Source organism: Trachinotus anak, unplaced genomic scaffold (assembly GCF_046630095.1).
Source record: "Trachinotus anak isolate AG129_WGS33_773 ecotype Australia unplaced genomic scaffold, CSIRO_AGI_Tana_v1 ptg000013l, whole genome shotgun sequence".
Taxonomy (NCBI): Eukaryota; Metazoa; Chordata; class Actinopteri; order Carangiformes; family Carangidae; genus Trachinotus; species Trachinotus anak.
The window spans coordinates 30,771,147-30,796,767 of NW_027273864.1; the positions used below are offsets into that span (position 1 = coordinate 30,771,147).

At 41.4% G+C, this 25,621-nt stretch overlaps 1 protein-coding gene across 4 annotated transcripts in view; it reads right to left on the reverse strand.

Moving 5' to 3' along the window:
• Nucleotides 1-25,621, reverse strand: part of ptprt (protein tyrosine phosphatase receptor type T) — a 317,399-nt gene that overhangs the window by 75,497 nt on the left and 216,281 nt on the right. The window contains exons 17-19 of one of the 4 annotated variants that reach the window (XM_071493995.1): nucleotides 22,477-22,509; nucleotides 11,601-11,630; nucleotides 2,279-2,433 (exon numbers count right to left, since the gene is read on the reverse strand). In XM_071493995.1, the coding sequence (XP_071350096.1) occupies nucleotides 2,279-2,433; nucleotides 11,601-11,630; nucleotides 22,477-22,509 (218 nt within the window). The remainder of the gene's footprint in view (nucleotides 1-2,278; nucleotides 2,434-11,600; nucleotides 11,631-22,476; nucleotides 22,510-25,621) is intronic. The other 3 variants (XM_071493993.1, XM_071493992.1, XM_071493994.1) reach the window with 3 other exon arrangements.

The window sequence follows — 25,621 nt, forward strand, 5'->3', positions numbered from 1 at the left end:
AAATATGTTTTTATTTCTCTTTAGCTCTATAAAACATTTCTACCATGAAACAACCTTTACTGTTTCCTGTCATATGAAGTTTAAAATCTAAAGGCTGATCCAGATGTGCAGTGTTTGTAATTTTACTAATGTCATAAAAATGAAAACTCACTGATGTGAAAATGATCCGTGTAGCACCCGTCCTGTAATAATTCTTATTCATATTCTGTTTGTTCCACTGTTTTCTGGAACAATAGCCCTTTTTCCCTGCAGCAGATAACTTAAGTTTATCTTCACCTCACTTCATTGTCCTCTTTCCTCCTCGTCGTCCTCCTCCTCTCTCTCATCTCTCCCTTCTCCTAACACCCCCAAACACAACAGTGTTTTCTCCTCCTGTGATAAAATCCCTCTCGTCTCATGCACACCAGCACTGTATGCTAATGCGCCGCAAAAGGAAGCTCAACTTTAATACAGTGAGGAGTGTAGCTGCATACGCAAAGAAATCTGCTTTGACAGCAATGTCCTGTGAAGACAGCTGGTGACGGGGTGAGAATGCAATAACACAAAAGGTTATTTGCCCTGCGAGGGGGGCCGTCCGCACAAATATTATTGGGTCCCCCACCTTGTGTCAGCGTTTTTCTCTGTCTCATTAGGACTGAGCCTGGATTGGTGACCGTGTGTATATCTGTGTGTGTGTGTGTGTGTGTGTGTGTGTGTGTATCTGTGTGTGGTAGTGTGCGATACAACCAACTATAGACAAAGAAAGAGAAACTAATGAAGGTGTAGAAAGTGACAAAGCAAAGTGGCTGAATCATGTTTTTTTTTCTTTACAATTTCCAAATGTACCCTAAACGCCTCACATGCAGACTATGAGTATAGCAGCACACATCATTGGGGCCCCACTTAGGGGGGTTTGGGGCAACAGCAGTGCACTGTATAGTGTCTTCATGGGAGGTTTAAAGGGGTTGATAGTTGTCTTTGTAAAATGTGCTGATATGAGGGGCCATAAGGGGCCCCTTTTCCCCTCTTGGGGCCCTAATCAATTGCCTCTCCTAGGCGACTGTGCACCTCTGCTTTAGAATCTGCATGAAGAGATAATAATATTCCTTTGGATCATATGGCGCATTGGGAAAAATTTGAAGACTAAGACACTTTTTCCACATCTATCAAAAACTGACTTAAAAATCCCAACTTTATTTCACATATGACCGAGGTCTAGGTAAAGAAAAATGCCAACTCTCTATATTTGGCCACAGGCAAGGTCTCGTAAACTTTGCCTCTAAGAAAAAAAAATAAAAATTGTGCCCAGAGGAAAGTGACCTTCTTTTCTAAATCATGCAACCCAAAACCCTTTATTCACAAACTCAGCTAAATGTAATTAGGAAACAGTCAATGTCTCAAATACTGAAGGTTTATCTAACGTCCAAGGTCAAGAAGAGAGTAAGCTCATTTTCTGTATGTTGCAAATTCCCCAATAAATGGTCAAGTCTATTTGTAAGAAAGAAAATGTCAGAGTTTTAAATATCACAGCTTTAATGAACATCCAAGGTCGAGATAAAAGTGGTCTGTGCTAAGTGTATCCAATGCAAAAACATTATCGCGCCTCAGCATTGCAGCGAGGACAGTTAGAGGAAGAGTGCAGGCAATTACAGCCTGCATTAGCTCGCTACTTAGTCCCTATCCAGCACCCCTGGCTTTCAACGGCCAAGCACTCCCAAAAGGCCAAGCTGACATTTTCAAGAGAAAAATGCCCTTCTGAGAGGCCCCGTCTAATTACCCCGGACACACACACACAGTTTCACAGAGATGGGAGTATGCACCCGCATGGCCATGCACATGCAGTGCAGGGTGACACACAGATGCATATGTGAAACACACAATGCAACGTGCATACGTGTGTGTGAGGCACCACAGAGTCGGTACAGAATTCAGGAGCAGAGCTGAAAATGATTACACCAGCAATAAGTAAGATGGAGGCTGGTGAAGCAGCACAACACACTGCTGATAACGGCAAAAGGGGAACATTTGGAGAGTTTTATTATAAGATGAAATGTCCACAATTTGAATAAATTAATCTGACAAAATGATTAATGGTGCAGACACATAGTAGACGTCTATTTTCCAGCACAGACAAGGGCAAGAGAAAGTTTCATATGTGAAGAAAACAGTAACATTTGCTGTATGTTGCCCTGGTTGTTAGGCACTCAGAGATTAGATTGGACCTTAGAGATGGTGCCAGCTGCAGGTGGTAGATTGAGGGAGCACATTGATGCTCGGACCACAGAGGATTTGGACTTACTGAATCCGTTGAGGTCCTGGTTGGAGGTGGAGAAGGGGTCGTCTTTGTGCAGGGTGCTGACTTTAGTGGTGCTCTTATCAGCCGTGGTGACCGGACCCATCTCCCTCTGCTGAGTGGAGCTGCTGGCCGTCTCCTTCTGCTTCTTGGCTAACTTCCTGTGGTGGCATTAAAGCACAGACACACACACACATACAGGCGTATTTACACATAGAGACACACATACACGTGTAAATCCACATTCACATCACAGACACACAAACAAGCATCACAAAACTAAAAACTACTGTGGGAGCTGAATGATGGTGGGAACAGCAGAGGAGGATGTGTTTTATTTAAAACGTGCAGTGACTCAAACACATGAGGATGAACATTGGGTTTTATGCATTGCAGAATCCAAAGGTTCAAAATAGTTTGTATTTAACCATTTACTGACTTACACACAGCTGTCTATTGCTGCTATAAGCAAATGGTGGTGGGCATTTATGACAATGAGTTTTTTTTTTATTATTATTGCTGTTCAATTATTAATTTTTCATTATGTATTAATATTTTCTATAAGGAACAAGAATCACTGTCTACTAGAGCTCCAGAGAGAAGCCTGAGAGAGGAGATGTAAAACTACACTGAGATGGTTTTTGGCTCTTAAAACCACAGATATATCTTCTGATGGAGATCAACACTTAACACGGGAGAAGAGTAAAATATGGGACCTTTTAAAAAATCTGATCAGATCAAGTATAAAGGCCTTAACATTTCTATCAGGTATTGAGCATCAGCCTTCATCCCTCAGTAAAACTGCACTCACACTGTGAACACACTGAACAAACTGTTTCTTGAAGAGTTTACAGTCAAACATTTTTCTGCAGAGCAATTAAAGCAAAGATGGGACAGATGATGTGATTCAGTGGGGAGAGGCTGACATTCAGTTCTTCAGTAACGTGGGGCTTGTACTAAATGTAGTTGTTGTCGTGTGACTGCTGATGATAATGTTGGTGGAGCCCTGTGATTTGTTTCCTTCACATGTCACAGTATCCCATCTGCTGGCCATTGTGCATGTGGCTACTCTGAGTTTTACCTTCACTTTTAGGTCCACTGAGACGCCAGATGGCAGAAGTGACAGCGAGCTGTTACAAGCCGACATCAGGCCGGCAGAAGAAGCACCCTGAAGCAGATTTTTACTGTTTCATCTCCAGAAGCAGAAAACCTGAACATACTGGAAGTGATAATTAGCGCATCTCGTTTTACTGTGAATATGACTCAGTTGTTCACTGGATGTTGGAAGCGCTGCTGCTGTTGACATAATGAAATAAAGTCAGATGCTGCTGTGCCACTTAAACAAACTTGTCTCAGAGGAGACCAGATGAGAGGGCATCACCTAGACTAGAAAACTGTGCCCAAATTTCCAGACTGCACCTGTCATAACAATCCCATGAGACTTACGACATTTTTAAGGCTCCTTTAGATTCAGCTAAAACCTGATCTAACAAACCTGCTCTATTCTTTACATGCTTTACAGCAAAGCATTCAGACAGTCCTCATCAACTTGTTAGGGCAGGAAATACTTCATGACCATGTTGCATTTACTTTGTTTCTACAATGTTTCATGGAACATGTCTTATTCTTAATGCCATTGATACATGAAGCTTATTATGAATGCAATAAATCATTGTTGTCATACATGTCTGCCCTTATGTACCTGACCAGCATCTTTCTCTATACAGGATGTGCTGTGTGGTACTTTTTAACCTTGCATATTTTCCACTAATGTTTCCATTGTCACTCTGTGGATCATGCTATCTGTGCACTCACCACCACAGCTGTAGAGATTTGGGGAAATGAGGCTGGACCTAAAGGTCATATATGGCTAGAAAAAGTGATTACTACATGTAAAGAGCAGATTAATTTAATGGACTATAAATGTGACCCAACACAAAACGATCAGGTTTTACATGTGACCTTGATCTGACATTACAGTGGTTGCTGAGAGATAAAGAAGGGTAATTAAGGCTTTGAGACAATGCATTTGAAATGATTCATGTAAAAATCATGTTAATTTGCTCTTCACATCTTTACCCAAGTTGCTTCAAGTTTCACGTGAATCCTTTTCCTGTTTGCCTGAATACGCCCTGTCTCTAAACCAAAACTGCCACTGCATCTATACAAATAATAAAAAAATAATGAGGAATAAACATCTCAAAAGGCTGTTTTAGTTGTTTAACTTTAATCTCTCAACAGAACAAGATTAGTCTTTTCTAAAGCTTCTGCTGTAGCAGCGAAACACTGGTGAACTGCCCACAAGCTGTCAGACGAGAACAACACGTGTTTGTTCACATCAGTGTCTGCTGTGCTTTACAAATGAACAACAGATACAATCACTAATGTGTGTATCAATAATACATTATTTTTACAGCAGATCTATCTCCAGCTGAGTCATATAAAAATAAATAAATCAATAAAAAAACACCTCACACGTCCTCCAGAATCCACCTTCTTCAACTTACTGAAAGTGTTGAACATCTAGTCACGAATGGCTTACAATGGGCTGTGTGTGTCTGTGTGAGCCTGTCTGTGTGTGTGTGTGTGTGTGTGTGTGTGTGCAGTCATCAGCTATAGTGCAGGGATGTGTATGTGTGTATTTGTTTCTGTGAGCCAGCACTTGATCTCCTTCAAGGCTGTTAAAGTACTGCATGTGCTGGACGTTCAGTGTTTTGGCCTGTGTGTGTGTGTGTGTGTGTGAGAGAGAACACGTGGCTGGTGTATCTGGCTGGTTGGCACACATTGGCCAGTGAGTGGGTGCGTTTCTCGGTAACCTATCACGACACCGCCTCATACGCCCGTTCACATGTGTCTCTGAAGAACCGCACCATCCGGGCCAGTCACTCCACGATGCAAATTAGAAGAGCACACGTACAACTTCCCTCCAGAGCATCACTCACATCTTCCCTGCAATGACTAATCAAGTTTCTGTCAACAAATCTAAAAGCTTTCATGAACCACTCAGAGGCTGAGTCAGACCAGCACGGTGTCTTGCGATAGAGTGAAGGGAATGACAGAGTGATCAGATGAAGAAGTTGCAGAATAGTTCTGAAAGTGGCGTCTGCTGCAGAAACACAGCTGCTTAAACACAATAAATACTGTTGAAGCTCCTGCAGGATTCACGGCTCTTTAGAAAAAGTTTTCACCTGTACTTTAGAACTTGAAACACACATTTGTGATTTTTTGCAGAAAGTATTTTAACCAATTAAAGATGCTATTTGTAAGTTTTCTTTGCTGCATGATAACATGGTTTCTTGCCAGGAGCGGGCAGTGGATTAGCTGGTTAGTGTGATAGCAGAAAAGACGTGATTGGAGTGTTAGATAGAGAGTTGATGCTGAACTCACAGAAAAAAATCAACTGTTGCTGTTGATGACAGAGTGAAGTGCAGCCCTGAAATAAGTTTCAAAAACACATAATGATTGAAGCATCTCATGTGGAGGCTCCAACACTGTGTGTGATGATGTTGCTCCCTGCAGTTGTGCGTGTGTCTTCAGTTTGAACAGAAAGACAACCTCAGGTGAAAGTGTTAAAGGTTGTAATCACCATTTTGAGCGGGTTCACACGTGTTTAAAAACCTGCTCATAGATGCTAATTTTGGTGTAAATCAGTTTACACTAAACAATGTTGACACCTCAGAAAATTCCTTCAGTAAAAAAAAAAGATTCAAAGCAAAAACTGATAAACACATAAAGTATTTAGGCCAAGTGTAAGTGTTGATCCTAAAAGGTAAATTTCAGATGTAAAATCAAAGAAAAACCTTCGTTAGTTTGAGATAGGATTTGATCTCCAGTCTCCTGCATTAAAGTTCAACACGTATCCTCCTCCCCAACCTGCACCTTTCTTTTTGCTTCCTGCACCAGGACTGAACGTTGGCGTTGGATGTCAATGATGTGCTGCAGAACCATCAGATATGAACATGAATTCCCTTGGTTGGTGCTTATGTCTGCATTCATGCACCTGTGCATGTGTTAGTGTGGTGTGTGTGTGTGTGTGTGTGTGTGTGTGTGTGTGTGTGTGTGTTCTTGTGTGTACATGTCTTTTCATTCCTATCATTACATTGGCTCGCACAAAACTGGCACTAATATGTGTGTGTGACTGAGAAAGATGTGCAGAGATGTTATATATCATCATTATATATCAGTGTGTGTGTGTGTGTGTGTGTGTGTGTGTGTGTGTGTGTGCGTGTATCTGATCTGATGATGTGCGGTTGCCCTTGAGTGCTTAACAAATTTAGCCAAGAGACAGAGGAATGATTATAAAGGCAGAGATGGAGCAGAGGATGAGAAAGTTAACAAAAGAGCAAAGCAGGAAAACAAATGAAACAGTTCAAGAATGAACTCAGATGTGAGGAGAAAAAAACACGAGAGAGTGAGATGAAGATTAGAGAGAGGAAGAAAGAGATGGGAGATGGAAAAAGGAGGAAAGGCCTAGCAAAGTTTCTCCCATAATCATTTCCTTCAATCAGCCCCAGGTTCAACCTTACTCTACTCCACACCAATTTACAGGCAGCAGAGCCACAAAACCTCCTGTGTGATTGGAGCTTCGAGTGGCCTATTCCCAGCTATCTGACTGCACGGTGGCAGAGAGTGGGCAGGAGCGTGGGGTGGGGTGGGGTGAGCAAAGAAAAGAAAGCCAAATGGCAGAGATGAAGAGATGGAGAGAGAATGAAGAACGAGAAGACTGCAGAGGAGAGAGTGCAGGGGGGGGCAGAGGATGGAGGAGGTAACAAAAGGAGAGAAGCAGGTTTAATGTTAAAGGAGAAGAAGGGAAAGCAACAGACAGAAACTTGTGACTTGCAAGAAGTGAGAGCCCCCCCCCCCCTTTTCTTTACACCTCCACCTGTCACACATTCATCCCACTAATGGACTCGTTTAAATGACAAATTCCTTGCATATTGTGAGTGGCAATGAGCACGACATAATCCTCCTTTAATGAATGTCACGGCGGCAGTTCATTAAGCGCTGAGGTTACCCTGCCGGGTGCCGACTGTGGCGAGAATCATGGACTACTTTGTGCCCCCCGGCGACGTTAATTGCAGGCCGTTTGATGTGTCGATAATGAGCAATGCGTGGATGGAGATGTGTTTTTTTTTCTCTGTGTGTGTGTGTGTGTGTGTGTGTGTGTGTGTGTGTGTGTGTTTGGGTGAGCTGAGCACTTCCCCTGATGGGTTTGAAAGGAGGCGTTATTACTGAGACACACAAGATGAGAAAGAAATGGGGTGAGGCGAAGCAGGCTGTACTTCTGGTGAACTCTTGAGCAAAAAAAACTGTTTTTTAATTGTTGCTCATTTTGAATATTAAGTGTCATGGGTACGTGAGGGGTTCATTTTCTAAATGCTGGAGGTTCACTCAGTGAAATTCATGACTGAAGTTCATCTTTCAGTTTTTCTAAAATTTAGAGGATGCACATTTGTGTTTTCATTCATTTCCACCAGCAGGTTACATCCTTATAAAATTATGTATTCTTAGAAATGTTGATTAGCTGGGTAAGAGTTATTGTAACCACTATTGTTATTCTTTAATATCTGTGGATTTGTTGTTTAACCTTTTGAACAGTTTTTTACTTTCTACACAATATTTTTTACACCTAGGCTTATGGCACAGTCACTAACTGTTAGGTGAGCCTTTCATATATTGTTGTTTTCAAGGAAAGTAAAATCACTTAGATTTGTCATCATTTGGTGGTAATAAGATAATAAGAGTTTTCTGGTTTGACTGAGCTGTGATTCTTGGAATAAGTCCTGCAAAATTTTTGAATGCACCAATCAGCTGCTACAGGTGAGGTGATGCATATAAGAACTTCCTGTATCACAACTTTTTTAAATTCATGTTCTCAAACTCTGACATTGATGCGCAGCTCAGGTTTTTCTGAAAAAGCTAAACTGTGTTGTGGCCATTTCCACTTGTTTTCATTTACTGCTAGCAATGAATAAACTGGTAGCAGTGGAAAATGCTGTCTTCTGTGGTAACCCTAGACTTGGGGGGGCAGGCAAAGAAGCCCATCAAAGCTCATCAGAGAAACAACACACCCTGCCTCCCCACCCCATTACTACTATACTATTGGCTGATGCTACAATTTAGAAATGTCTCCTAAACACCTCACATGCACATAATTAGAAGATGTAAAAATTGACCAATGTCCACTGAACGCCTCACATGCAGACTATTGGTGGACACACATGATCAGGGGCCCACTTAGGGGGGGTTTGGGACAACAGCATTGCACTTTATAGTGTCTTTATGGGAAATTTAAGGGGGTTTATCGTTGACATTGCAAAATGTGCCATAATGCAACAGTCTTGGACAACCTACCAGTAACGTTCTTTCCTAGAAAGTGATGCATGTTCAGGGAATTGCAATTATTCTAGCAGAAGCCTGGCAAGTCAACAGGGCCAACCTTAAGGCGTCCAATCAAACAAGGGGGACGACATTTGTTTCACTTGTCGAGGGATTGACAGAACTCCTGTGTTGACTGGCTTCAGCCAGTCGGTCGGCAGCCAGATAGCTCAAATATCCTCGAGTCATCCCCAGCTGGTGCTGCAGTCAGACAGGCAGTCGGTCACTCCAGGATGACAGCAGCAGCTTCAGAGGAGGCTGCAGGCGAAGCCCAAACAAACTTTCATCTGCGTATCACAGGATTTAGAGCCAGACCCAGTGAGGGAGCGAGAGATTGAGGGATACAGAGAGGTGAAAAGAAAGAAAGAGGTTGGGAAGAGAGAGAGAGAGAGAGAGAGAAATCCCTCTCTCATCTCATCTCTCTCAACAGTAAACATCCTTGGGCTAAAACTGTGTGTGTGTGTGTGTGTGTGTGTGTGTGTGTGTGTGTGTGTGTGTACATACATGAGAGTGCGTGTGTGTGTATGTGTGTGTGTGCAGCTGTTGTTTTGACTTATAGCTGCCAAGTGTTTCCAGTATTTCTGTTGATATTAGGAACCAGAACCCAAAAGATGCTGGACTTTTGAGGATGATACTGACGCTGACATTTGAAAGCAAAATGAATCATCTTTTTCTTTAAATCTGATCACCAGGAATCTACTTACACCTAAAACAGTTGGAAAATCTGCTTCCCAGTGATATCAGGCGACTCTGCTGATGATGAGATGTTTCAAATTATAATTTTACATGTAAATACAGGTTTTTACAAATCAAGTCTTTGCGTCCAAATGTCTGAATTTGATCATTCTTTGTGTGGTGTGTGAGTTTGGTGTTTTCACAACTATATCTTTTTTTATGGGTTAGTGCTGCTGTCTGTGTGTCAGTGTTATTTTCTCTCTCTCTCTCTCTCTCTCTCTCTCTCTCTCTCAGTGTCAGCAGTGCGTTTTCATTTATTTATTTTTTTTCCAACTAAATCAAATTGAAAACTGCAGCGAGTGCGGAAAAGCAGTAAAAAAAAAAGGAAAAAAAGAAATGGCCGCCATCTTTCTAATTGTGTCAGTTTCTGAGTGTAAAGAAGTCCTTTCTGGTGGGGTCAAACAGCCGCGGGGTGGCTGTTCTAAGAAGAAGTGCATGTGATGACTGTTCCGCTCAGTTAGGACTCTGCTGCAGATCTGGATGAAATTTTCAGATGCTTTGAAGACAGCTGGAGAGGCAGGGATTTTCAGAAATTCTCTGCAGGGGTTTGTAGGTGAGCTCAGAGCTGCATGTAATGGGGAGTGTGTGTGTACATGTAGCCTGAGAACAGACAGCTGTAATAGCTCCTCATTAGAATTATAAGCAGGGAATGGCCACTTGGTGGAAGAAGATAGAGAGAGGGGCATTACACTGACCTTTGAGGGTGAGACACTTTAAGAGATGGACCATGCAAACAATGCAAATGACCTGAAGTGTCCTTTTTGCTGCAGTGAGATGGTAAATCCCTGCCCTGTGAACCTCCAGCCGGCCAATTTACTACATGCATTGTTTTGCAAGTTTCCAAAAAAAAAAAAAGCTGTTTGTAAGCTTTGCTATTGTTACATAGTCACTGTTAGCATTAGCCACTATTTACTTACCAGTCTTGCCAAGAGCTTAAGCCAAAACTTAAGCTCTTGGCAAGTAACAACAGTCTTTTGCATTTATAATACAAAAGGTTGTACTACGTCCTCTGAACAGCCCTACTTCTTCAGGGCAGACTGGAAGCTACAGTGACTCGTATTGGAAAGTGATGAGCCAGTCCAATCGTGCCAGGGCTAGCTGGTTAACATGCTAACTTCACTAGAGGAAAAGAAGTGATAGAAATATAAGCAAAACAAGGGGGTTTCTTTCCACCTCTGGAGACAGCTCTTGGTGAGTAAAAGAATAAATTTTGATGCTGAACTCAAATGTTTCTTCTAGACTGGTAAGTTCAGAGCAGCAGAACTTACAATCAGGTCCATCGCGTCGTTGCCCTTGAAGAAAGTATTTGTGCTCTGTCAGAGATAATATGTGTGTGTAACTTTGTGAATGTGAGGCAGGATGATGATGAAAGTGAGGCCGAGCTTCCTGCTTTTTGAATAAAAGACATATTGTTACCACAAGGCCTGCAGGCCGAACCACCTGCTCAAAGCCTCCAGAGCAAAGCTAACAGTTGAATAATCCACACAGAGAAGTGAAATGCACATGTTTTAACACTAAACTAAAGGTAGATGTCCATGTGTTTGTGATTATAAAGCAGGTCTAGGTTCTGTATTAATACTGTGAAGGTAACAAAGCCTCAGTCCACCCACCTGGACCCACCACCAAACCTTACAGGATCTGGTTTCTCTGTGTTTACCTGAAATCTGGAGATGTAAACTACACTGAGATGGCTTCTGTTCTTAAAACCACAAATATATCTTCTTATGGATATCAACACAAATAAAACACAGGTGAAGAGTAAAATATGGGACCTTTTGAATACTAAATATACTTTTTATAATGAACAAGCTGCTGAAAATGTATCTGGTTTCACAACCACTCCTCTGTTCTTGCTTTTCATTGGCAAACTAAGTCTGAATTTCTATCCTTTTAGAGTTTAGTTCTTTTAGTTCCACCTGTCACATGGCATATTGTGCCTGCAGGTTGCTGTGTTTATCTGTCAAGTGAAAATCACAGACTGTCTATCATGCAGTTTAAATATCTAGTGGGCTGGTGAAACAAACAGGTGAAATGTTTGGGGTTTTTCAGGATGGTCTTAAATTGAGATTCAAATTTAGTCCATCCTCTGACTCAGCATTGGGGTTGAATGTGATAGGATGCAAGAAAACAAGACAACATTTTAATAAAAAAAATAAAATAAAAAAAATGAATTTGCAGAGAAAGGAGTTACTCCTAATGTGAAATCACTACTTACAGGTAATAAGAGTAGGAATAAGCATGTCTTCTGAAGCATGGTGAGGTGAGGCCGATGATGACAACAGAGCAAAACCCAGAAGAAGGACAAACACATTGGATTAGTTCATCATTTGAATGAAAAATGTTTTTTTGATTCGTTGGCATTTCAACCTAATTTTTTTTTTCACAACCTGTCCATCTACAGCATGTCTGCTTGTCTTTAAACGTGTCCTCGTATGAAAACTGATTTGTGTCATGAGGCTTTCACAGACGCTCAGTTGCTGCCTGTCAATCTGAGGTTTTTGGGTGTTAATAGGTTTGTCTACATTTAATCTACTTTATCTTTACAAGAAGAGGCTTGTATTAAGACCATCTATGGATCCTCTGACAATATTTAACTGTAATTCAGCTGTGAAGTGGTCAGTAGTCAATCAAGTAAATTAGAGGCAATAACGAGCTACATGGTGTGTGAAATGATCACTTCACTCACCCAAAAAATGACCCTTTGTTTCATAAGAGAGCGGCCCGCTCATTAACTTTTAAGAGATGAAAACACAGACATATTCATCCATCATTCAATCTTCTGCTCCTTACTAACACTTTATCATACTCTATGCTGAGTCATAATATTCATATTTATAACAATACTTAGTGGTATAATTACCTGTATTACTTTAACAGCACAATAAATCACTGCTACTTGTTTTTATTACACAGTGTATCTGTCAATTCAAAATTTGCTGAATTAAAATGTAATTTACTGAAAAAACAGGAAGTTTTGTTTTTGGATGTATTTCATTGTTTGTGTAAGTGTAAATGAAGCTGCACAGAAGTTTTCCATCTGAGGTGCAGGGTGGTGGACAGTAAACAGAGTTGTAATATCAGTTCTTATATCACAGCACACATCCTGAATTTATGTCAGATTTTCTGTCTCCTGCAATAAACCACAAGATTTTATTAAAAAAAGATTCAGATTAAAACCATTTGGCTTCAGAGCAGAGACAATGTTAGCGTCCCACTACTTTTACTCAGCATAGCATATGCTAATATGTTAGCATGGTGCAGTGGAGCAATGGAGACAAATGGGTATTCCATTGTCTATGTTCTCATCAGTCTCCCTGGACTTCTGTTTAACCTGCAGGTTTTCCAACTATACATGGAAGCTTCTGCTCAGTCTGTTGGAAAAATCAAAGCTAAATAAAGAGAAAGGTGCACATCTGATGCCTCCATCACCACCAGGCCGGTGGACAGACACATATGGGATGAACGATAGAAAACAGCAAATGACAGAAGATGGAAGTTGGTAGAGGAACAAATGGGGGCAGGAGGGATTCTTCAATGAAGAGTGTGTTGTTGTTTTGAGGTTTAAAGGACTCATTCACAGAAAATACAGCACATATCATTATTATTAGTATTATTATGGATGTATTTGTAATCTAAATTTGCAAAGGCATGAAAAAGTAACTGATACAAAAGTAGAAAACAACAGAATAAAATGATACAAGCATAGAAACAAAATAGTGAATGATTACATTAAATTAGAATAGAAGAGGTCTCTCGCATCCTCCTTTACTTGATAGCACAGCTACAGATCTATACCTCTGCCTCCCACAGATATCTCATTCACACATACAGTGTGTGTGTATGTGTGTGCACGTGTGTGTGTCACTGGACTCCCTGTGGTATCTCTGTAATGGTTTGCTGGCAACATTTCCCCATGGCATGCACCCTTCATCTGGTAAGAGGCCAGAGATTGGGATCTCATGATTTCTAAGAATGCACAACACACACGCACACGCACACACGCACACAGAGCTAGACACACACTCACAATGCAGTGGACTGAGTTTCAATGAAAGGGGAAAGTCAACCAGGACTGAGAAGGATCAATATTTCTGTTCCCTGGTGCAGAAGACCTCACACAAAGTACTGCTGCAGACTGCATCTATCTATCTATCTATCTATCTGAGTGGAGGAACAGAAGCTAAGGGAGGAAGAGCGAGAGCGAAGGCTTACACAAGCGTATTCTTCACACACTCACACTGCTGTTTAATTTCAACAGCCTTTATACATACACACATCTCCTCACTACACACTACCTAACACACGTGTGCACACACAACACACTACTATATACACCTAACTCTCCGCTTCTTTCAAAAACCCTTCCTATGCAGACAGACACACACAGGCACACACACTGTGTCACACCCATAACCCTCTTTAAGGGCTCTGCTGACATTGTCCTTATGATATTAATAAAGTGTGCAGCGCTGAGAGCTCGGCTGTAAAAGCCACAGCTGTTAAAACTGGTCATAAATATTAATACAGTGTAGAAAAAACACTCCAGCACCACACTGTGTGTGTGTGTGTGTGTGTGTGTGAGTGTGTGAATGTGTGTCAGAGAGAAAGAGAAGTTATGGGTGAGAGAGGTGGTGACGTATTGTCACTGTGTGAGAGATTATAACAATAACGTGTTTGTGCTTATGTGTTTCATTTAAGGAGTGTGTTTATGTACAGTATATGAGTGTGTGTGTGTGTGTGTGTAGTGTTAAAACAGTGTCAGTGACTCCTTCGTCCTGCAGTCCTGTAACTGATGAGGAGGATGAATACAAATGACTTCAGCTCAAACGGCAGAAACTTTTCAGCAGGAAATCTCCTCTGTAAAATATGAGCTGTCACACTGTTGCCACAAGTGAACACAAAATGTTGTAAGACGTCAAATCGGCAACATGTGCACTCAAGAAAATGCTTTCAGTCGTCTTAAAAACCCCTTAAAGAGGCAAACTGAATGTGCTGGAGAACAGTTCATCTTCAGTGTCAACCTGATGCTTCATTAGTGAGTCCAGGTTTTCAGTCAAAGCCATAGACTGTATATAAAAATGGACGTCGACGCCGGCTCCGGGAAAATGAAGCCAATGTGGAAGAGCCTTAAACCTGCATTCTATCTACTGACCACCAGGGGGCGACTCCACTGGCTGCAAAAAGAAGTCCGATTGTATGGAAGCCTATGAGAAAATGACCCTACTTCTCACTTGGTTTATGACTCCAGGAAACGTTTTCATAACGAGTTTATGGTCTCAATCGCTAGTTTCACGTCTTCTTCAATACAACTTGATGTTCATTTTTAAAATTATAGTCCCATTTAATTTAAAATAGACGATGAAGTAGGGTATGCATTGGGGCGTGGCTAACGTATGATTGACACATTTTGGCTTGTCAATCAAGAGCATTCCCTTTTAACTATTAACTATTAAAAGTACTGTAACACTTCGTAATAAAGTTTACCTCAACTTATGGAAAATAACTTCGGATTCAGCAGCGCTGCGGAGGCGAAAGATTGATGCCGTTGTCAGGTCGACAGTTTAGGTGGGCGGGCATAGTGACCTCCGCTCTTAGGTCAGCTCCACCCCTCACTCCTCCTCAGCTCCACCCTCTTCTCCAAATATGGTTTCTTCTGGTTTCAAAAAATCAAGATGGCGGCGGCCAAATTGCAAACTCGAGGCTTCAAAACGGCGGTTCGCAAACAAATGGGTGATGTCATGGTGGGTTGGCACTTGGTCAGAGCAATGTGCTTCTCTAACTGCTGCCTGATTGGCTTCAACTTAAGATTTTTTTAGGTTTGAAACACACAGAAAGCAAAAAAGCTTCATTTCAAATGAGAAGCGGTGAATCTTTTTGTGAGGAGCACGATGGGACAGCAGCTGGTGTGGAGGTCAAAGTTCAACTCACTGAAGTGAGACCTGGAAAAAGTTGAAATAACACATTTATATTTATTAAAATAGTAATGTGTTTTTGACAACTTTCTTGCTCTACAAACTATGTCACCACACTTTTCCCTTTGCTCCTGTCATTATTACAACGACCACTCATCACTGGCATAAACCAAAAGCAAACCAACTACATTCATATAACATCTGGATTCTACTTTAGGCATAAACACACACCTGGTCTCTCTCTCTCTCTCTCTCACACACACACACACACACACACACACACACACACACACACACACACACACACACACTCCTACTCTTGCTTGATGGCTGGAGCTTATCTTGGCTTTTGTATGAATGGTCTCTGCTGCATGAACACATGACTGTAGTTTATCAAGGACTTATATGAAGAAAATACACACAAACATTTCATAGCTTATCATGGGTCACTGCTGGTTGTATTGGCCACAACACACTCACACACACACACACACACACACACACAGACACACACTTCAACAATGATATGATGCCTACAGTTTATCATACCTATACATATGAATAGTGTGTTATGATAGAATACTTTCCCTAAAGGCTGAGTCGGGTGAAAAATACCTCACCTACTGCATGAACACACACACTTTCTCTCTAATGTGCATATGCCTACAATCCGGCACCTACACACCGACATACAGCCACAGGCTGGCATGTAAACAGCTGCATATGTACAAAAACTTGTGCATGAGGCGCTTTAATGACACATGTTAAACGAGCTTCCTGTCAGTGTGGCGTCAAGGCAAATTCAAGAGACACGGTGGGTCGAAATGACTGCAAGCCAACACACATATGCTAGGAGTCTGCAGAGGGGCGGGAGGAAGGCTAAATCAGGTGCTCGGTGGGCAGCAGTGTTAGTGTGTCAGTCAGATGTTAATATGTGGAGCCGTGTTCAAGGAAAACTTTGGGGTTGTCAGCGACATGAGTTAATAAGGGTTAGATTTAAAGGGGAAACAACAGGTTTTCATATCCATCTATCATCTAGTTAATTAGCATAGTGTTCCCAGATGGTCAACATGCAATGTGCATGAGGACACACTGAAATACACAGCAACACACACTGACACACTCACAAATGAATGAAAGACAAAAATCTGTCACAAATCTATAAATAACTGTCAAAGCAAATGAATCCTCTGTGGCGGGAACATTTCTCAAAAATTAAAGTTGTATTAAAGCTCCACACAGTCTAAAGGTAGATGTCCATGTGTTTGTGATTATAAAGCAGGTCTAGGTTCTATATTAATACTGTGAAAGTATCAAAGCCTCAGTCCACAGAGAAATGCACACAGCCTGTATTCAGAAACTGAGCCTTAAAACCAGCCGTCAGGACTTCTGGAACTTTGTGATGTCACAACAAAGCAGTCACTGCTCGCAGCCATGCCCCGAGCCCCGCCCACCTGGACCCACCATCCAACCTTACAGGATTTGGTTTCTGTGTGTTTACCTGAAATCTGCTGTAGTTTTATTGGATCACTCAGAAAATAGTCAGCCAATCAGAAGAGAGGCTGAGAACCTGTTTGTCATTGGTATGATTATATTTATATGTATATTTATAATTTTGACAATCAAAAGGCAAGTGGAGGACAGGCATGTTCATTTTCATATCGATGTTCTACTACCTGTTAATATTGTTAGACTTGAAGAATAATTTCACTTTTTGCCAAAAGCTTATGTATGAATATGGTTTATTGATGTATAGCACTATATTGTAAATGTATTTAAAATGTGCTCGCAATCAGTTTTTAATTATGATTTTGAACTAAATTTCTTAAAATGCTAAGAATGCTATGATGTCATTATGATAATAATCCACCAAAAATCTATGTATGGTCATGTATGTCAATGTAATTTTGTGGTTTTGTTCATCCTTCCTGTTGCTCACAACAACGCTTTGCACATCAGCGTCTGTGCTGAGATGTCAGGATGCAACACCGCTGTTGACCTGCTTTATAAGGCAACAAGCAACATTACTGCTCAGACAATCAGCTGTACACAAATCCCATTATCCCCTTTCTATTATACACTCTGAACCATTTGTTTGGACAGGAAGCCTTCAAATCAAATGTTATTACAACTGTCTGTTGTAGATGCCCATGACATTTTGAAGTGCTTACACATTCCCATAGCGGTGAAACAGGAAGTTTTCTAAAGCAGTAAAGTTATTATAATTTACTCTTCAAGGTGATTTTACCTTTATTTGTAGCTACAAATAACTTGGTCTTAGCTGAGCTGTGGATTTGTTTATAACCTGCCTGACAGTCCAACAGCTTGTGCTGCTTGCTGTAATCGTCTGCATTGTGCAGCTGTGTCTGGCGGAGCACCCCCGCGGTCCTCAGCAATTAAATTAGAGACACAAAGTTATCACAAGCTACAGGAATGAGAGCACACAGGAGCCAGGGTGTAAATAACAAGCCTGTTGTTTGAGGCATTCCTGTTCCACGTGCCAGTTTACATGTGTGATCATACAGAGTCTGTATGTGTGAATCTGTGTGTGTGTGTGTGTGTGTGTGTGTGTGTGTGTGTGTGTGTGTGTGTGTGTGTGTATGTGTAAATGGTCGGGCTTCACCCATTATAACGGCGCAGTGAGTGGACACATCAAGCATTTATCTCGGCAAGCAGCAGAGTCCATTATTCAACCATGTGTCACATCTGCAGAATGGGGGTCAAGTCCAGCTCTGTGTGTGTGTTTGTGTGTGTGTGTGTGTGTGTGTGTTCACGCTGCCAAATCAACTGTGAATAAGTACAAGTTTAGCATCTGTCAGCATGGAAGCACTCTGCACTCTTTAATGTGTGTGCATGTGTCTGTGTATAGTATATACCCCAGTTTGGAGACATAAAGTCTCAGTCCACTGCACACACACACACACACACACACACTCCAGACCACTTGGCCTTCTAAGAGCCTGCCATTTGGATCCAGCCTGAGTCCAGCCCCTGGGCTGACATCAGTTACTAATCACCTCAGTTCTCTTGTCATAGACTCAGCCCCTGTGGGTGCAGTATACTGTCTGGAAAGAGGATGTGTCCTTTTGCTGTCTCAGTGCACAGGTTCATTATTTATTTCATGACTTTTTAGACTGGGTGGTGTGGGTGGGGTCTTAATTGAAGACCATTGAACCTTTGGGTCAAGTTATTGCAATAGCTTCCTGATGAATGAAGTGTTGCAGCGGTGCATTTACTAAATCCTTTCTCTTCGGAAGTTGGTTATAAATTACTCAAAAAAAATTAAATCACAGTGCCTCTGTTTTCAAGGTTTACTACACCAAGCATCGTCCTTCAGGGCTAAAACATGAAGCATCAACAATGAAGAGCTGAAAGCTGTAGCTCCTCTAATGACCACTAGAGTCTGGCTCCAGCAGTGAGTCAGGCCCCAGAGACTCCCATGTTAAAAAGTCCAACTTTACAGCAGAAAGAAACATGTTTACAGCCTGGTACAGAAACTGTTCTGGTCTCTAGAGATCATTTCCTCCTTCATGATGACTGTGAATTTATACATTTACAATTTATATATAACTCACCTGTTTACATTTTATTAAAGCTTAAAGTTATGTATATTTGAGGGAATGGCTGCTTTGATTGACAGGTGGGTGAGAGTATGCTTGAAATAAACCATCATTAACCAAATTCTAGGCTCCCCACACAACCCACCCCTTTGACTATTTTTGGATTGGCCGGGAGGTAGGCGGAGTCAGGCACTGCCAAGATGGCGATGGCGGAGCAGCTCGCTCTGAGCTTCATTTACTGTCTATGAGCTGCAGTCACAGTAAAACCTCATTAGCTGAGGTTAGGATAATTCCTGACCATTGACATTAAACCTTTCTCAATGAAAGACTTCCGGAAAAGTGAGAAAATGTACAGGTGGACCCATCCACAATAAAACACAGCAATAGCTCAAGGTCAAACAACTACCTGACATTTCAAGCTTTCTCTCATCCTTAATTCAGTTGGGATTTAGAGTATATTTCTTTTTATTGGAATTGTTAGAACTGGCATTTTAAGTGACCAGTGTGACTCATGGTGCCATGGCCTCTGGGGTTGTTTCATCCTTGGTTGCTGCTTGTACTTTGTCTCCCTTCAGGCCCTAGTGTGCGGAGTTAGTGTTGATGTAACAGGGTGCACCTAGCCAGTCCATCCAGAGTAAATTTAAGAACGTCTGCCCCCAGTTCCTCTCTCACTCCATCACTGGATCTCCGCCTTGCACAACATGGTTTATTTTGTTTGGTTGTACTTTATTTTTTTATTTTGCACCATACAACACCACCCTTTGATACATCCACTCACTAACACTGACCTACTGACCACCCATTTCATACATTTTAGTTGATGTGTTTGGCTTTTTGTGATTTGTTTCTTATTTCAAGTACAACTGCGTGCACTTCCTTCCTTTTGTCATGGCTGAAGAGCCAAATCGGGGCCTCGTGTGAGACACCAGACTGACCAGTTGACACTGCCATTAAAATCTCTAAATTTCCTGTCTGAAGTTCACCATCTCCATCCCTTTTCGGAAGTACACGTATTTCAGCAGAGTGAACAAGAACACACAGAACTGACACTTTTTCTGTGTTTTATTTAGTGTTGATCAGGTTTGTCTCTGGCGCTCTAGTCACAACAGGTTTTCTGAGTGATCCAATAAAAATACAACACATCTCAGGTAAACACTCAGAGAAACCAAATCCTGCAAGGTTGGATGGTGGGTCCAGGTGGGTGGTGCTTGGAGCATGGCTGAGAGCAGTGACTACTTTGATGTGACATCAGAAAGTTCCAGAAATCCTGACGACTGGTTTTAAGGCTCAGTTTCTGAATACAGGCTGTGTGCATTTCTCTGTGGACTGAGGCTTTGATACTTTCACAGTATTAATATAGAACCTAGACCTGCTTTAAAATAAAATAAATAAATAAAACACATGGACATCTACCATTACACTGTATTGACCTTTAAAGTCTTTACAGAATTATGCAGTGCTTCCTTTGAGTGCTACAAGAGTTAAAAAACTCTCATTTACAGATCAAATATAAGTTTGGCTTTCACAGAAATGAGTGTTCAGGTACAGAGGTGCATGTTGCTTTAAATGAAGACTGGGGTGTTATTAGAGAAACACGACACTGAGGCGATAGCTACCATGACGGGCACAGAGTGGATTGTCTTCGAGCCCAGAACAGTGTGGGTGGAGATATTTGTGAAGCTTCACATTTCATTTAGTGAGACACTGCCACATATCTCCCTCTTAATCACCCATCTCAGTTTTTATTTGCCGAAGCCAAACATGTAATTTCTAACCTACAAAGTTGCACTAATTATTTAACCTTTTCTCTGACGGTGGAGGCGGCAGGCTGGCTCGGTTTTCGCTTCTGAAAAGTTCCTGCATGAGTGCTTGCTCTAGCGGTGAGGCGTAATCAATTGTGGCAAACCTGCACCCGTTTTAGAAAGCAGCAGAATCATCTCTCTGTCTTAACTCTTGTCTTTCCATTTCCAACAGCAGGGTCACCTCAGGTGTGGATGTATATTTGCAGAGAGAAAAATTATCTTACAATGCATCAAAAGCAAATGGCCAGGAAAGTGATGGACAGATAAGCCAAACATCTCTCACCATACAGAGGTAATGAGGTAATAATGGTAATAATAATGTACCAGATGATAATGATGGATTCATGATATTTGTTTCAAACGTGCACTTTTTACGAAAAATAAAGAATAATCACTGAGCACAGATGACGTGCAAGAATTACGTAAATGCACAGATAACTTGAAATAAATGATCAAATATACCGGGTTCACCAAATGCATTTGATATTAGTTTACATGTCTCACTGTTAAAGTGATTCAGGTTATTTAATTATCTATAGTCAGTGTTTTACCTGCAGTAGATTCAGATCAGCATCCTCCCAGTTTAGAGGAGCAGCAGAAGCTGAGTGATGAGCTGCTGTGGACAGAATCATCCATGTTTGAATCACTTAAAAAATGCACACAGAAAAAAGCTGATATCAGTCGAAGTGTATGTTTTATTTTGAATAATTTCACTGCTTTATGTTGCTGTCAAACAGCCCTTTTCCTTTGGAACCACATTGACGGTAGTTCAATGGTTCTCAAACCGTAGCAGTGAAAATATTCTACATATAGCAAACACTTCAACTGATATCAGCTTTTTTCCGTGGACATATTTTTTAAGTGACTCAAACACGTTATTGCAGACGACCCCGTGCACAGCAGCTCATCACTCAGCTCCTGCTTCTCCTCTAAACTGGGAGGACGCTGATCTGAATCTACTGCAAGTAACACACTGACTATAGATGAGTATCCCACACAATCCCACAGAAAATAACTCCATTGCTTTACTTGACAATGACCTCAAACATCACATTTTAAAATTTATGCCTCATTTTTTGCTCAAAATATTACTGAACTTATTCCGTAAGATTTACTTGTCAGCCATCAAGGAAAACAAATATACTGTGGTGATGCTGACACAGGGAAGAAGCAGGACCAGTGCATAAAGAGGGACTTCAGAAACAGCTTGAACTGGATTCGCGGAGGGATAGAAAAACCCAAATTTCAGATCTGGTCTGTTAAACGGCAGCAAGAAAAGCTTAAACTCAGCGTGGAGGTTACTTAATGCTAAAACAGCCGGGAGGAAATTACATGTGTGCCACAGAGATTAAAATAATAGGTCTTTCATGTTCGACACTCTTAAAGGAAAAAGGGATGTGTAGCTCCCCAAACATATTCAGAGTGTCGCTTAGGACAACACACTGTGTGGCTCTTTTCAACGGTTTTGAGATTTGTAAACACGGCAATTACTACGTGCACGTGCACGTGTATGTGCATGCCATCAGCTTTTATTACTGTTAAAAGGAAAGGCAGGATGTGTGCTCCCCTGAGTTTTACTCTGTATTGAGTAAATAATGAAATAATGGCTGATTTTTAAAGGATATCAAATCATTTTCAGCTAATCAATCAATTAATTCTTCAATCAAATCAATCCTGAGAACACCACACCCGTTCCAGGTGTGGGCCGACGTCATCAGATGCATTTGGAAAACCACTGAGAGCCGGAGGAGCCGTGATGAGAGTCACAGTGAGGAATGGAGAGGATGTGTTGATGTCTAGAAGTAAACATACAATACCCCACGCTCAGAGTTCTCCATGTGTGAATCTCTCTATCGGAGCAAGGGCAAGGCAGGTACAGGACGGGACAGGAAGGGGTGGAGCCAAAGACAGGAAACAGGAAGATAGAGAGAGACATAAAAGGGAGTGAGACTCCAGTCAGAGATCGTGAAACATCAGTTTCATCTGTATTTCTTGTTATTTTTCTGTTGACACTGAGAACACTGAAGCAGAAGGTAAAGCTGACTCTTCTCCAGCTTCCCCACTGTCTCCTGTAGATATGACAACATGGCTGCAGCATTTTAATCTCAGGCTGAATTCATGCTGGTGAAAAAAAAGAGCCTTACTTCTCTAATGTTCTGGCACAGACCCAGTGTCATGGCTGCCTGACAGTGACAATGAACTGAGCGCTAAGACACTTTCTGCTAATCCTTTAACATGAGTTTTGAACTGTTGCACACAGCGGCACAGACAAATCTGTGTCTGTGACTGGAGAGAGATGAATGTGAGTGAGCTGCGTGGAGCCTAAAGAGGGGAAACAGATTTAATTTGTTTTTTATCTGTTTAGGCATCAATGAAAAGATTGAACCAGCCCCATACGGGTTGAAAAGCAGCATAAATCACTGCAGTGCTGCCCGTGTGTGGGACTGCAGCAGGTCTTCAGCAAGAGCGCTGCTGCGCGATGTATCAAGATACAAGGATTTATCAAGGTGACAAGTTTCAAACATGGAGACTGCGACAGGAAGAAATGCCAGAGTTTCATGACTGGCATGAACAATTTCTCTGGGAAGGCCCCGTGAATACAGCAGCGGCTTAAAGAGAAGCCTGGAGCAGACATGAAGCCAAATTGTGCCAAGAAAATATATTTTTACTTCCTTTGAATCTGAAGTCAGTGTGTGAAATTCAAACCAGTCTCCAACCTGAACGACCATCAACCCTCTGAACTGACCCACAGCAGCGTCTCCTGAAATAGCGGCACTACGGCAGCAGGCGCACCGGACCTTGGTTGTCATGGTTACAATAATAAACACACAGACTGTACCGAGAGCGGCGTGTCTACCTTTGTCACCATGGTTACTATAACAGTCATGGCTCAGGCCCAGGTTTCAAACCCATAACCTTCTCGCTGTGAGGCGACAGCACTAACCACTGCACCACTGAGTCTCCCCCCAGGGAAAATCCATTTTACCCTGATGTCTTTGAATTTGAAGCTATTATCTCATGATGATGGCGAAATTCTACTGGAGGAGCTTTTTTTTCCTGAGTGTTTTCTGTTTAGTTTTTCTGCCTTTTCAGAGAGAGAACTTTTTCATTCTTCTCTCAGAACAATGGGAATACAGAATTCATTCATTCAGGACAGATTCAAGAGCGAAGAAAAGTGACAGGATGTTTATAAGAAAATAAAAATATCAGATGAAACCAGGGATGTTTGCTTCTCATTGTTACAGTGGCTGTTGTTGCGATGTTAAGAGTCGCGAGGAGGGTAATCAGCAGCCTGACTGCAGAAAACAACAGACCTACAAGTATTTGTGAAGAAGTGTGATTCTGTGTGAATGTCTGTACAATTAACAAACAAAAAAAATGGCTGCTTTACATCATGCAATGTTTTTGCACTAACTGAAAGCACATTTAACTTACAGTCTAATGGCTGAATTCTACAAATATGCTACCACTCAGCTGATTTATTAAAGCTTTAGTTTAGGGCCAATTAAGTTTTAGTCTGTCTTTTTTTTATTGTGTTATCAAAGATAATGATATTTCCTTTTATGTAACTGCATTATTATCACAGTGTTACTTTCCCTCCCAGTGAAATGGAGTTTATATAAATTAGATTCCGGTTTCTTTATTCCCACACTGATCACAGAACCTGGGTTTCTACTACACAAGATGTTGAAGAGATCCAGTTTGCAATAAGTTAATTACTTTGTTATTTATGTAATTTATTTATTTTTTGTAATTTATTATTATTTATTTACTAATTATATTGCTGTGTTTTCATATTTTACTTTAGTCCTTGTTCTCTTATGAGACTGGCTTTAAAGAAATGAGCCATAAGTCGTTTTTGCTGCAGCTTTTTATGACTCATAGTTATGTTTTGTTGCTAGGCAACATGTAGTGGCCATGCATGTTATGACAGGAGCAAAGGAAGAAGTCCGGTGACGTGTTAGGAGGAGGTTGGGGTGCATGGTGGTTTGTTCCAAGTATACATTCACCCACCTGTCAATCAAAAAGGCCACACTCTCAATTCTCCCTCACATTAGTCCTTATAAAAACATAAACAGGTGAGTTGTATAAATTCAGCCGTACAGTCGTCATGAAGGAAGAAATGATCTCTAGAGAGCAGAACAGTTTCTGTACCAGGCTGTAAACATGTTTGTTTCTGCTGTAAAGTTGGACGTCTGAACATGGGAGTCAATGGGGACTGACTCACTGCTGGAGCCAGACTCTAGTGGTTATTAGAGGAACTGCAGGTTGTTGATGCTTCATGTTTCAGACCCAGAGGTTGATTCTTGGTGGAGAGCGAGGTTTAATATGACTCTCAGTAGTTTATGTTGTTTCTTTTATCCGTGACTGTTCAACAAACTTAACCACGTTGTTATTATTGTAACCATGACAAAAAAAATCATCTAATATTAACGAACTACTTATTTTAACCTAAATCACCATCTTTTCCTGAATCTACCTAAGCTATCAACATATTATTGTAACCATGGTGATGAAGGTCCAGCAGGCTGTTGTTGACCTGTATGGTTGTTCAGGTTGGAGGACTGGGTGTTTCTTAGATTAAAAGGGGAATAATCTACCCACTCTCATTTCTTATATCATCTTCAGATAACTGGGCCTTCTCCCCTCAGCAGACGAGGACGTAGATTTGTAGAAAAATATTTCAAGTCTTGTAATGGTGGGAAAAAAATAATTCAGAAATGTTGTAGCTGAGCCTGAATCATGAGGAACTTTAGAGGAACTGTTGTTATCAAGGACACCGAGGAGTCCAAGATCTGAGAGAAATATTTTGGTCTGTGTTTGGCCCAGAGCAGCGTTTGTGTGTCCACAGACCGGAGTTCTCCATGTGTGTAACTGTCCACCATCTAATCCTGGCTTCAAACACCTGAGGAGGAGCGCACACACACACACACACACACACACACACACACACACACACAC